The sequence below is a fragment of the Cynoglossus semilaevis genome, chromosome 13 (genome assembly GCF_000523025.1).
Source record: "Cynoglossus semilaevis isolate Cse_v1.0 chromosome 13, Cse_v1.0, whole genome shotgun sequence".
NCBI lineage: Eukaryota > Metazoa > Chordata > Actinopteri > Pleuronectiformes > Cynoglossidae > Cynoglossus > Cynoglossus semilaevis.
Genome location: NC_024319.1, coordinates 4320255 through 4333251, shown reverse-complemented (window position 1 = coordinate 4333251; position 12997 = coordinate 4320255). Strand labels below are relative to the sequence as shown.

The following is a 12997-nucleotide window of genomic DNA, read 5'->3' as shown; positions in this document are numbered from 1 at the left end:
GATTCTTTTTAATAATAAAAAAATTAAACCTGGATTCTTTTTTTAATGAAAATGTAGAATTATTTGAGAAACACTGTTTTTATTAAAGGACCATTGTGTGACCACAGTGTTCATAAGTGGAAGCTGAATGAACTGTAATAAAGCAGTAAATGGGTTTACACACGTGTGTAAAACCTGTTAAAATGTTTGACTGTTTGAAGTGTATAAATGAACCTTTAATTTAGACTTGTGGGATGTTTTATGGATTTCCTGTTTCCTTCACCTTGTTTGTACAGCAGACAACAGTCTCACAATAGTCAAATGTTGACAAGTTAAAAGTTCTTACTGTACGTTTTACTTATTCAGTTCAGTTTCTTGCCCTTTTAGGTCCTTAAATCTAAGAGTCAAACTGCTGGTCTGGTAAGTTTTCATGGTTGGCCAATAAAGCTCACTATCTATCGAAACGTCAACAAAACAACAAACAAAACATGGGATGTAAAAAAACAAGATTGTAACCAAGGATTGACGTGTCATCGTTCTGAAATACCATCTCAACCAGCTTCACAGAGTTCTAAGTAAGACTTCGGCTGACGACTTGGTGACGACTTCATATAAAGTTATAATTTCACGTTTTAGTTAATATAAAAGTTGCACCTGCGTATAAGTCGCACCAGCCAAAAATGTTAGTACAACAAACGTGAAATTATATGTTTTAATATAAAAGTTGCCCCTGCGTATAAGTCGCACCAGCCAAAAATGCATAATGAAGAAAAAATATATATATATATATATCTATGTCGCTCCAGAGCATAAGTTGCACCAGTGCCCTCTAGTGGCTGTCAGTTATATATATATATATGTATAAGTCGCTCCAGAGCATAAGTTGCACCAGTGCCCTCTAGTGGCTGTCAGTGTGGAAATTACAAACGTGAAATTATATGTTTTAATATAGAAGTCACAACCCCAGCCAAAGGAGGAAAAAAGTGCGACTTATAATCCAGAAAATATGGTAGTTTTTCCAATAGAATAATTTAAATAATTCTATGTCACCAATAAAAAAACAGACCTCAACATCATATAGTTCTGCTGTAGCACAGAACTGTTCTCTACATGATCCACTGGAGCTGCCATTTACTCTGGCCAGCTTCCTGTCAGGGTGTGGGCGGAGCTTTGACTCGCGGTCAGCTTCCTTTCTTTGTTGGTTTGTTTGCTGAGATTTAGTTTTTCTATGTGGTCAAGCTTCTGGCCATGACATATGATCTGGTACATTACAATTTCAACCTAAAAATTAATTAAGGTAAATATGTTCCCGCTTCAGTCTTTGTGTTTCTACTCCTTCATATCAGTTGGCATCACAGTGATGAAATCTTTTTTTTATGCCTCGCCTCTCTCTCTCTCTCTCTCTCCCTGTCTTCCTCTCTTGTCTCCCTTTGCGTGTGTGTGGGTGTCACACACACACACACATACACACACCCAAACTGCCTGCATTTATAGTGCACCTGCTTTGACTAAGAGGAGGACAAGTAACAACCAAGCCTGCAGACAGAGAGGGAGCCACTCGTCTAAAAGAAAAAAAACAAACAAACAAAAAAGGTAACTATTTCTATTTTAAATAATTTTGAACCAGCAGCGACCTGACACAGGACTGTGTAAGTACACATATTTATTTTATATTCTGTTTTATTGTCAGAAATTAAAGGAATAACATAGATTTTTTTAAAAAAAAAAGAAATTTGTTCTTTTATAAACTTACAACCACTTTGAAAAGTTTTGAGTTTTGAGGTTGCAGTGATTTGGTGTTTTTATATAATTTTAATCCTCACATGACGTCACAGTTGTCAGAACAGGATAAATTCACCAACATCTGACGCCTGGTAAACAGAGACCTGTGAAATCACAGTCATAAATTATTAAAATCTCTTATTTTCCCTGTGCAGGTTATGAAATGAGAGTGAATATTTAAATTTAGATGCAAAATATAGAAAACAAAACTTGATGAAGTCAAAACACACTGATGCAAATGCTGCCCAAATGATTTCAGTCCTGTGTGAAGGTCAGTGCGTCTTTAGTACAGCACGTGTCTGAATTAAGTTGTTTTTCACAGCGTGTTCTCTTCCAAGTCTCCACAGCCTCCCATAGGAAGGTAACTAAGACAGTATATGATCACCAGTCCTCCGGGGGGGTTTGGGGGCGAGATCTTAGTCTGAAAACTGCAGGTGGTTTGCATCCTGTCACCAGTGGAGACCAAGCTGTGAAAATCCTCACGTGCAATTATTTATTACGAAATGGAAAATAAAATATAAACTGTTTTGTGAAGCATCAAGTAGAAAAAAAAGCACTTTATTATTATTATTATTATAATTATTATTATTGTTGATACACTACATTAACCCTGTGTTCCTGTCCGACAGACAGGTGCAGCAGTGTTGTCCAACATGGCTTTACAAAGCCGGACGTTTTCCTTTCTTTTCTTTGCGGCCTGTGCAGTTCTGGGTAAGAATTATTAACACTATGATTGATGACAGTTGGCAAATGTGTGTGTTTTCTGTTCATCACATTATGATTGATGACAATTGTGCATTTGGCAAATGTGTGTGTTTTCTGTTCATTGGAATTATCATTTTATCATTAATGTAAAGTGTTTCCTGGGTATGTATAATAATAATTTACAAAATGTTTTTAAATGCACCGTGCTTTATTATTTTAAAGACAGACAAGTTCATTTAAAGTGTCAACGTGAGGTCAAGAATGATGAACAAAAATGACTGGTTGTTAGGGGTCTGATCTCTCAGAAAAGACAGGAGTGAATGACTTAGACCTGTCTGTCATAGATCTGTCGTTCGTAAACCAAAAAAAAAAAAGATCTCCGTAAAAAAATTGGGGGGAACAGAGCAACAAAGCAAAGTAAAACTGCAAAGTAAAATTAAATTCTGACATGTTACACATATTAGTATTTTCTTGTTATACTACCACGTACTGCTAACATTAACTTTAACTCCATTCATTTAAATTGTTCTGCACAGTGACTTCCAAGCACATGGAGCCAAACTTCCGTGGCATAACCCAGAAATTGGTGAGTTATGAGCAGGAAGCTAAAAGTGCTTTGACGTTTAAAGATATATTTAAAAATACGTGTCTGAACCGAGAGTGAGATGTTATGCCTTTTTTCTTCCTTTCAGATAAGGAGGTGTCAGGACAAGGGTGAGAAGACTCACACAAATCAAAGCATGAAAAACATAAAGTTCGTTGGTTTTTGTTTTGTTTGAATGACAGAGTTACTTCACCGTCTGAATCCCAGGATAATCCCAACCCTGGGTGTGTGAATGTCTGTGTGTGAACGCACAAGCGATAACAGTTGAATGAGTCACGACTAAGGTGGAATTTTGTCTCTGTCTGAACATGTTGAACGATGCAGTGTGTAAATGTGAACCATTGCTTTGTTACAGGATACCAGCCGCCCAAGACACACTTTGTTTTTAATACCAGGTAATTTAGTCAGGATTTCCAAAAAAACTCAGAGGCTAATTTTTTGGGTTTTTTTTTATGAAATATTCCTGAAAGTCTTTGTCAATGTCAGCAGAAATGTGTGATGATTAAATAAAATTATTCAAGATTTCTGTTTACCTCGATAGCTGCCAAAAACAATAAGGAATTGGGACTGTTTTGATCATGTACACCACAATGTCATCAACATAGAGAGACACAATCTTCGTAACATTCCTAATTAACGAGTGACATTTGTCACTTGTTGAGCTTATGGCCAAAAATTAAATTATTTTTTTCAGCCAACATTCATCAACATCATTTGGTGCCACATATCATCCAAGTTAGTTTAAACCGTTTGTTTTTTGTCTTAAAAGAACCTTTTAATTCTATTAAGACAAACTGGATTTTCCTGTTATTTTTAGTGGATACAATTTTTTAATTAAGACAAACTTTTCTGTTATTTTTAGTGGATACAATTTTTTTGATAACTAATTTCTTACACTCTTGGTCAATGCTGAAAATTATTAAATTATTTTTCTATTGCAGTAATTCTTCTTTAATGGATGCGATTGACAACTCACCCAAGTTCCTCCTCACTGCTCTGCTGAGTTCAGTCATGAACAGGGACCCACTCAGCCGAATCCCCAAAACTTCCACGGATAAAATAGTAGGAAGAGACACACACACACAATTGTTCATGCACCAAATATCAACTTGCACAAAAGTCAACAAAAATCGTATATTTTTCTTAATTTCCTCACGTTTTTTTTAATAGATGGAGAGGATGTGGAACTGCACCCACCTGCGAGACATGATCGTGCTGATGAAGAACTCCTCTGTCAGTGAACTGTCGTCAGCATCACCAGCACAATCGTCAACACGATGTTCGCTAACGCCACATGTCGTCTCTCTTCTCAGGAAAACGCCACTGCGTGTTACATGCAGGCCTTCATGGCTCCGATCTCCTGGATGATTCTGACTGCACAGGACAAAAACAACACTGACATGAACGCCCTCAACATGGATGACTTTGACACGCTGCTGTGGTCGGCCAAGGACGCGCTGCGGGACCTGCCGTCATCCGCATTCAAGTTTCCACCCAAAGTAGAACTTGAAAAAATGAAAAGGCTGTAAGTCTCATTTGATGTTTGTGTCGGTGCTGGGATGTGATTACAAAAAAGACAGAGGTCATTTTGAATTTTTTTTTTCATCTGATATGACACTCTTTTCACCACAATTATCACAAAAGTTAAAACAAAAACATTCAGTCAGTGAATCCTATTTTGCCTCAGAAAAAAAAACCTAAGGCACATTACTGCCACCTACAGGGCTGGGATGTAAAATACAATGAATTAAAAAAGTGCAATTACATAATTATTATGTAAACAAGTAATACAATTACATTTTTTTAAATTGTTCTTTTGTCTGTAATAATTAATCAAACATAACCCATTAAAACAATGATTGTCAACTGGTGGTCTGCGGGCCTGCCGAACCAACCGACGACCAGATACATTAAATAATAGCCTTAGTTTTTCTGGACCTCATTTTTGTAAAAACTTCTTCACTTTACCAGAAAAACAAACTAAAACATTTTGTTTGATTGTTGACATCTGTTTATCAGGCTCTGTGTTGTCTCTCAAAACAGGATTTCTGCCCTCTGGCGGGTTCATGCCAACATACCCAAGCAAAACAGGGCCCGAGTGGCAAAGTGGGCAAAAGAGCAAATCACTGAGAATTACTTCAACTGCACTATGAAGCCGCCATCTGGCTCAGACACAGAAAAGAATAAAGGAAAGCCAGGTAAGTCACGGACAAAAACAAAAAGGTTCAGGTTAAAACAACAACAGCTACATAACATCCGCCACTCTTTGTAGTGAACCGCTGCAAGCCCTCACTTCAATGGCTGAACATGGAGGCCATGACCATGATGGGGCCGTACCTCTCTGACTTATCACCGCGAGATATAGATTCTGCTCCCAAAGAGAAGGTGAGGAACTGCGAAAAACAACACATCACACCTTTTGTTTATTGTGAAATAAATAAATGATTTTTTAAACTTTAATTAAAGGGAAAGTATGCATTTTATAATATAATTTTATAATATGCTAATATGCTATATGCTAAGGCTCGGCCAAGCTACCGCTCCTTAGCCTCGCTACTTCTTTGGGCTTACGCGACGATACATCTTGTGGGTCATTACTGCCACCTTCTGGTTCTGTTTCCATTTGCACGTAGCAACATGTGATCATGTCTTTGGGGATTCATTGTAATTATTTGCTACATTACTTTCTTTTAGCTTTGTGAATTCTTTCTCTCGGCCAAGTTCAACTCGACCTTGAGCCGAGGGACCAGGATGAGCCCCAGCCTGGGCAAGAAGTGGCTCCAAAAGATCCAGCAATGCTTTAACAAAAAGGAGCAGTTGGCAGAGCACATAGAAAAGTATATATCCATGCTACTCAAATGTTTGATTTTATTAAAAAAAAACAACAACAACAGGATGGCACCATCACAGGCAGCATTTTCTTTCATTCCAGACTGGGCCCTCTGGCTTGCTTTTGGTACAAAGTTCCAGATCTGACACCTGAGCTCAGCAGCAAACTCCTCCCAGAGTTAGACGGCTGCGACCATCCCAGAATCAAGCAGGTATCACAGACACCACCAACGCACGCCAGTGCATTCTCACTCCCCCCCCCCTCCTGAATCTCTGTGGGCTAATGATAGCTTGTTGCGCTTCTCTCTCTCCCTTGACTTTAGCTCAAGAAGAAACTTATTGAGACTTTGATGTCCAAAGACAACACCATTCAAATGCTGTACAACCTCGGACGTAACGTGACTTTTTCAAAAGACCAGGCTTTTGCTTTGATCAAGAGAAAGCTGGGAGGTCAGAAGGTGAGGCTACCACCGTGGCAGTCCTTCCTCTCGCCTGACACACCGACCTAAAGACAGAATATTTCCCTTTCAGTGCAGAAACATTTCACACGAGGAGCTGAAGGAACTTCAGTCCATGGCAGCTGGTTTGCCCCAGTGTGTTCTCAAGAGGCTGAAAGCCGCGGACGTCCTGAATGACCCAGAGACTATGGAGAACATCGCCAAGAAGTTTTCCAAGGCACAAAAGATGGCCATGCTGCAGCGGGTGAGTCAGGAGGGTGACACGCAAGTCCTTAAAAAAATGAAATCCACAAATGTAGAGAAAGTGATATAATCCTCTCACAGCGTGTGACAACGTTCATGTCAACTAACTCTGCACTGTTACTGCAGCTAACAGAGAGCGTGACCGCCTCTGAGCTGATGGAGAAGGTACCAGAATCACTGCGTGAACGACTTTCCCTGAACTTCCTGAAAAATGCCGACGTCAGTTCTTTGGGAAATAAAACATGGAACAAACAACAGGTAAGAGCTTTAAATATTTCCTATTTCCTCTTCAAATGTTCCAACAAATCAATGTCTCCATCTCTTTCCTTCAGGCATTATTTCTGGCCAAAAAAGTAAAAGACCTCCATAAGCTTCCTGTTCTCAGGTAAGATCACAGCTGAAGCCTGTTAGCTAACGGCTTAGAACGTGTTAGCTAGCTAGCTAAGAGAGCACAAATTTTCACTAAATCAACTCGATGTGCTCATTTTGAAATCGCTGGAACAGGAAGTACATCAGCCTCCTGCGGGGAGTATCCTGTGCCATTATCGACAAAGTGGCCGAAGGCGACACACTGACCATGACCGAGGAATTCTCTGAGAATCAACAGTTCCTCGACAAAGTGGCGGTAATAACGTTATGAATGTATATCATATTGGGATTAAAAAAATATTTTTACATTTTAAATCCTTAGTGTTGGGGCGTCAAAAATATTTTTACATTTTAAATCCTTAATTAATTTAATGAGGTTAAAGGGTTTTTAACCCATTTTAACGCATGTGCAAAATGACACGTAATAAATAATTCCACCATCCATCCACTTAATTTGGACTGTGGAAACAGTCCAAATTTGACCAAAGCAATTGGATCTTCAAACACCACATGAACTGCCAGGGACCGTCATCATTCAACAGCCCTGATAAAACACACACAGTGAGTAACGCCGGTGTATTTCCAGGTTAAATGTGCTGCCAGGAGACTGTTTGCAGTGTTGGAGAAAGAGAGAGAAGATTATTTCCAAACCATCACAGAGGAGGAACTGGACATGATCCCCAGCCTGTTCCTCATTTATCTGCCGTAAAGAAACACTTTTACCTTTTCACTTTCTCTTTTTTGCTACGATACATTTCAAATAACCCAGTGTTTGACTTTTCCCTCCAGACCATCAAGAGTCAAGGACCTGCCCGACTCTGTGTGTCCCACCTTCCTCGACAAGATGGAAGAAGTCAACATGACCTTCTTACCGCGGGCCGCTCCCTCTCGCCCTAAACTTCTCCAAAAGGCTCTTGACTGTCTGACCGAAGTACGAACACTTAACAGAAATCATTTGTGTTTTTGACGATGGTGAAGGGTGTGGTCTTTCCAGTTGCAGTTACGTTTAACAGTGGGGCCATATTTGATGAAGAAAACACATCGAGGGGATCTCACACTGTGATTCAGTGACGTAGGGATGAATTAGGATTATTAACTTCATTCAAAACTTCGTTCACGGCTATTTTTTTCAAACAGTTCTTGAAAAATATGGACAATTTCCCAAACCATATACATCAATTCAAAACCTTTGGGACCTTGAAAGCATTGTGAATAAAAGTTTAGAAAATGGTAAACGTTAGGTCAAATTAGCAAGATCATTTTGACTAATTGATTTAATGCAGATGTTAGGAGATGTTAGGATGTTAAATTACATTTAGTAAAGACAAAATCAATAAAAACTAAACCAAATAGTAGAAACAGGTGAAAAAAAAGATGGACAACAAAATAATAATTTAAAAAGTAAATATAGATAGTTTATAAAGTACAGGAAGCTAAAATAAATCTAAAGGATAATCCATGATCATCTTTGAATAAGACAAAAAAAAAAAGAATTCTAATAGTAATCCCATAAGAAGTAAATGAAAATTGAATTTAAATGTAAAGACCTTGAAAACAAAAGCTTCAGCACAACTGGGTTTGTTGTGTACAGTACATGTTGACAGTAGCTGTTGATAGAAGCATGCTAGCAGCCCGGGTGAATCAGCTGTCTCACCCTTGTGTGACACAGGGGGAGGCGCTGTCCACACTGACCGTCGACGACACCTCCAGACTGGGAGAGCTCAGCTGTGAGCTGTCGGCCTCACAGCTGAGACTCATGGACCCTGATGTTCTCAAAGCCACGCTGGAAGACATGGCCCTGTGTCGGTACATCCCTGCAGACCACCGGTCGGATCTAATCCAGCTGATCGAGGAGACGTACGGGTAAGGATAAAACCCTCGGGGTGAGACCAGGAACAAAAGATCTATGAATTTTATTTTATGAGTTTGTTCTTAAATATTTTTAAAAAAAATCTCCTGCAGGAATCTGTCTGAGTTCCCTCAGGAGACGGTGGAAGCTCTGTGGCCATTACTTTCTTTGGACGACTCTGCCGTATCTGCTCTGCCCAATCAAGTGATTATCTTCACTCACTGCCTTCACAGGCATCTTTAAGCTGGGGACACACCACACACCGTCCTTAGTCCTAATGATTTTTGAAGGAAACACTGAGACTGATTTCACCGCTCTCCACTAATTCTACCCGTTTGGCTTTTTAATTCGGTTGCCAAACATTTCCAAATTATGTTATTAATTCCTGTTATAATTAAACTTCTGCCTTTTACCTGCAATACTCACATTTCTCTATAGATGGCGTAAAAAAAAAGTGTTTTAGCATTTTAGCCTTTATGACTTTTATGTGTCATTTGTTTTGGTTCATACAAACACTCCTGACCCCAGTCAAGTTTTAGGACCCACCAGTCAAAAAGTGATCGAGATTATTTTTGACGTTGCTGTCCTTTGTAAATAAATTCTTGTAAATCCCTTTGTTTTGTATTAGTTGTCAGCAACACCTGTTTACCGATGATTTGGAAATCTGTTCACACTAGTCACCCTTTGTTTTATATTAGTTGTCAGCAACACCTGTTTTGATTTGGAAATCTGTTCACACTAGTCAATAGCCTCCAGATTTGGCTTTAAATAAAGAGAACATTCTTGATTTCCTGCACCAACAAACTACGATCGCCGATCGTTCCCAACTGGGAATCATGGGTCTTGCGAAACAAATCCCCGTGGTGTGTCGTCATCTTTTCACAGTTACGCTCCTCATAAAATGTTTCTTATTTTTCGTGACATGTTTTTCTTCTCTGTGGTCGACTCTTAGCCCTGGATGAAGGACATCATTGATGACATGCGGCCGAGTCTGAACAATGTCTCAGAAGCAGTAAATGAGAAATTCTTCAACCTCACCGTCAGTGAATCCACCACAGCACGAAAGAGGAGAACAGGTGAGGGAGAGACAGACGCGTCTTTCTGGTTACGTCCAGTAACGTATCATGTCTTTGTGTTTTCTTATGCTTGTCGCTGCAGTTCGGAGCGTCTCGTCAACTACACCCACCGCGGCGATAATTGAAGAACTCGGCGATGGAAACGTCTACTGGACACTGGGGCAGCTGAACATGATTCCAATTGAAGTCTTTCGTGCTACCGTACAAGTGCTCGGAACGCCCACGGGTTACAGTGTGGAGCAGCTGTCTGTGCTCAGCAAAAAGGCAACGGAGGTAAAGTAAGAGTGAATGGAGACACAGGGTTCGAAACAACCTAATTTGTAATCTCACGAGATTAGGGTCAACGCTCCGAGATTGACTCGTATGAATGCACGCGGTACGGTTTTATCTGTGTTATTCACGGTGATCAGTCCAAGGCTGCAGAGTGACATGGTGGTTAGTACTCTAGCCTTACAATATAGAAGAGTGCCGGTTCGATGCCGGTGGTAACTGATGACGTTTTTGTATGGTGTTTTATCACAGTCCTATAACAAGCAGGTTCAGGTTTATTGGTGATTATTCACTTGTTATTGACCACAGGAGTTTATGAGCAGCACTGTTAACTTACAGCTGTTCTTACCTGCTTTGGCAGACCTTCGGCTCTGTGTCAACACTGACTGAGGAGGTGGTGCAAAAGATGGGGTGCATCAACAGGGGATTCTCTGACGGCGACCTGGAGAAGCTTCCCTTCTCATTGGACAATTTGGATGCGATCAAGTCATGTGGCTGGACAGAGCAGCAGGTGAAACAGAGAGTCAAATGTGTTGCTCATAACTATGACGGTAGACGTATTTGATCGGTTCTAACTGTGACGCCTTTTTCTCCATAGATGCGATCGATGTGGAAAGGCATCGCTACATACAATAACCTGACAGCGCAGAAGCTGGGAGTCACAGAGATGGCTGCACTGAACCAGTTCATGTGTGGCCTCAGCCCTAATGAAATCAGTCAGCTCAACAAAGAGGCGTTCAAGTTTGTGCTACACACAAGCACACACAACACACCCATCCTATATCTACTAACGATCTACTGATAAAATTCAACATTACGTTTCTGGAGAGAAGGGAAAACATGCACATTTCCAGTCAATTTTTCAATAAATATTGAGTTTGGCTCGAGACTTCATCCCAGTTTTTAATTTTGGCCCACTGTGAAGTTGAGTTTGACAGCCCTAGTTTAGAGGTTTAGAGGCCACAAAGCAAAAAAAAAACTATAATACAAAATACAAAACACAGTATTAACTCTATCTGTGTGTGTTTAAAAGGGATGCTGTGGGATCACTCAATGACATCCGATGCTCATACAACATCGCAAAGCAGTTGAAAAGTCTTGCTGTGACAGCATTCGGAGAGCCCAACACTTGGACAGAGGCCAAAGTGAACGAACTAGGAAACATGATGGGTGAGCAGCAGGAAAAAAAAACGCTGTGTTCGAAACTTTTCACAGAATTCTGCGGTCACTGCTAAATCGCTAATATTTCCTCTGTGCTTCCTGCAGCTGGCCTGGACGCAACTGAGTTAGCGTCTTTGAACACGGCTGTCTTATCATACATCAGGGACACCACCATACCACTCATACCAGCAGAAAACTTTGCTGTAAGTTTTTTCATTTACAATGAATAAGGAAAGACACGACACAACTTCAAAAGTTCTAGATTTGTAGAAATTGTGATTGTTAAATACATATAATTTTCAATATTTATGCAATTTCGGTTTATGTAATTGTGTATTTGTTTATGTTGCAACGTAAAGATTGAAGATTGAAATAAGTTTAAGCTAAAAACATGTGTGACATGTACGGACACGCTAAGTTCGGGGCTACGATTTTATTCAATACGTGGACATCAGGAGTCTCTTACGAGGCTAAATCGTTAGCCTCACTGCTGAGTGTAAGCACGTTGTAATATCAGCCATTAAACTGTGAACCTGTTATTTCTTTTTAATTCAGGCTCTCACAGAGGTTCAGCTCGAGGCTCTTGGGTCGGACAATGCTGCCAAGGTTACCACTGAACAACTAAATGCACTGAGTGCCAAGCAACGAGCCGCTATTGAAAGAGCTGCGGCTGGGTCTTTGGTGGCAAAGACCACCTCAGGTAAGAAGACTCAGCAATGCGAGCTACTGTTTGACAATAAAAACAGATTTTGAATTTTAAACAGTTTAGAGAAAGTTATTTCTTAGCTTCTTTTCGTAAGATATTTATATCACATCACTGTCCAGTTATTTCAAAAAAACATTTTCCTTTCACTTCCTCAGACACTAAGAGTAAATAACCATCAATCATTTTATAAAAACAAAAGTAAAGTATATAAGTATTTAATTCTTACATCACTTCCTCCCACAGGAGCTCCATCGCTGAGCGCCGAGGGAATCTCTTTTATGAAACTCCTTCTTGTTTTCCTCCTGGGCTTCCTGCTGCTGTGAGACCAGATGATCCTGTAACAAAACTGGCTAACGCTTTAGATAAACAAGCAGATATTTTTAATACAACTTCTAATATACCTGCACAGGAATGGAATGCTGTAATATTTAACACAGACTGCTGACGTTGCTGTAATTTTACTCACTTAAACTTAGTGGTGACCAACCACATCTGTCAAAGGTACGTCATGTGATAATCATCTAATCGTCATCTATTTAATTGATAGTCTATGATGTGTTAGAACTCCTTATCGTCTATAATTCTTCATCTTTCAACATTAGTTTTAGGTGCAATCTATTTTGATAAAAATGTATCACGTACCAAATGTAACGCATGTGATTTGTACCATTTTCTAGGTCAACGTCAAGCACTTGGCAAAGCACTTTCAATGTTAAAGCTTTTTCAGCACTTAATAACTCTAGAACTAAGTAGTTCTAGAAGACCAAAGTACACGAGCACAACAAGGACCCCGGTGAAGTCCAAGTTGAACAGTTTTCATTCAAAAGTTAATCACGTTTTATCCAAATTTGTTTTTTTTTTAATTTTGCCAAAGGCATTTGCAGAGTTTTACATTTCGTTTTAAGGCCTTTTCAAACCTTGAAAGACCAACCGGGAGTTGTCAAGCAACCTATGAAGCCTGTTTTG

At 39.7% G+C, this 12997-nt stretch overlaps 1 protein-coding gene across 1 annotated transcript; it reads left to right on the top strand.

Moving 5' to 3' along the window:
• The first annotated feature begins 1444 nt into the window (after positions 1–1444).
• Positions 1445–12809, top strand: otoa (otoancorin). Its single transcript, XM_008323108.3, has 29 exons — positions 1445–1572; positions 2391–2472; positions 3003–3052; positions 3159–3180; positions 3426–3465; positions 4012–4132; positions 4241–4303; positions 4384–4595; positions 5114–5268; positions 5343–5455; positions 5765–5907; positions 6003–6111; positions 6223–6357; positions 6431–6601; positions 6727–6858; positions 6933–6985; positions 7105–7225; positions 7556–7674; positions 7759–7900; positions 8639–8832; positions 8932–9022; positions 9771–9894; positions 9977–10167; positions 10526–10675; positions 10763–10905; positions 11198–11334; positions 11431–11528; positions 11881–12025; positions 12275–12809. The coding sequence occupies exons 2-29, from the start codon at positions 2415–2417 to the stop codon at positions 12352–12354; spliced, it is 3312 nt and encodes a 1103-aa protein (XP_008321330.1). The 5' UTR covers positions 1445–1572; positions 2391–2414; the 3' UTR covers positions 12355–12809.
• Positions 12810–12997: the final 188 nt, after the last annotated feature.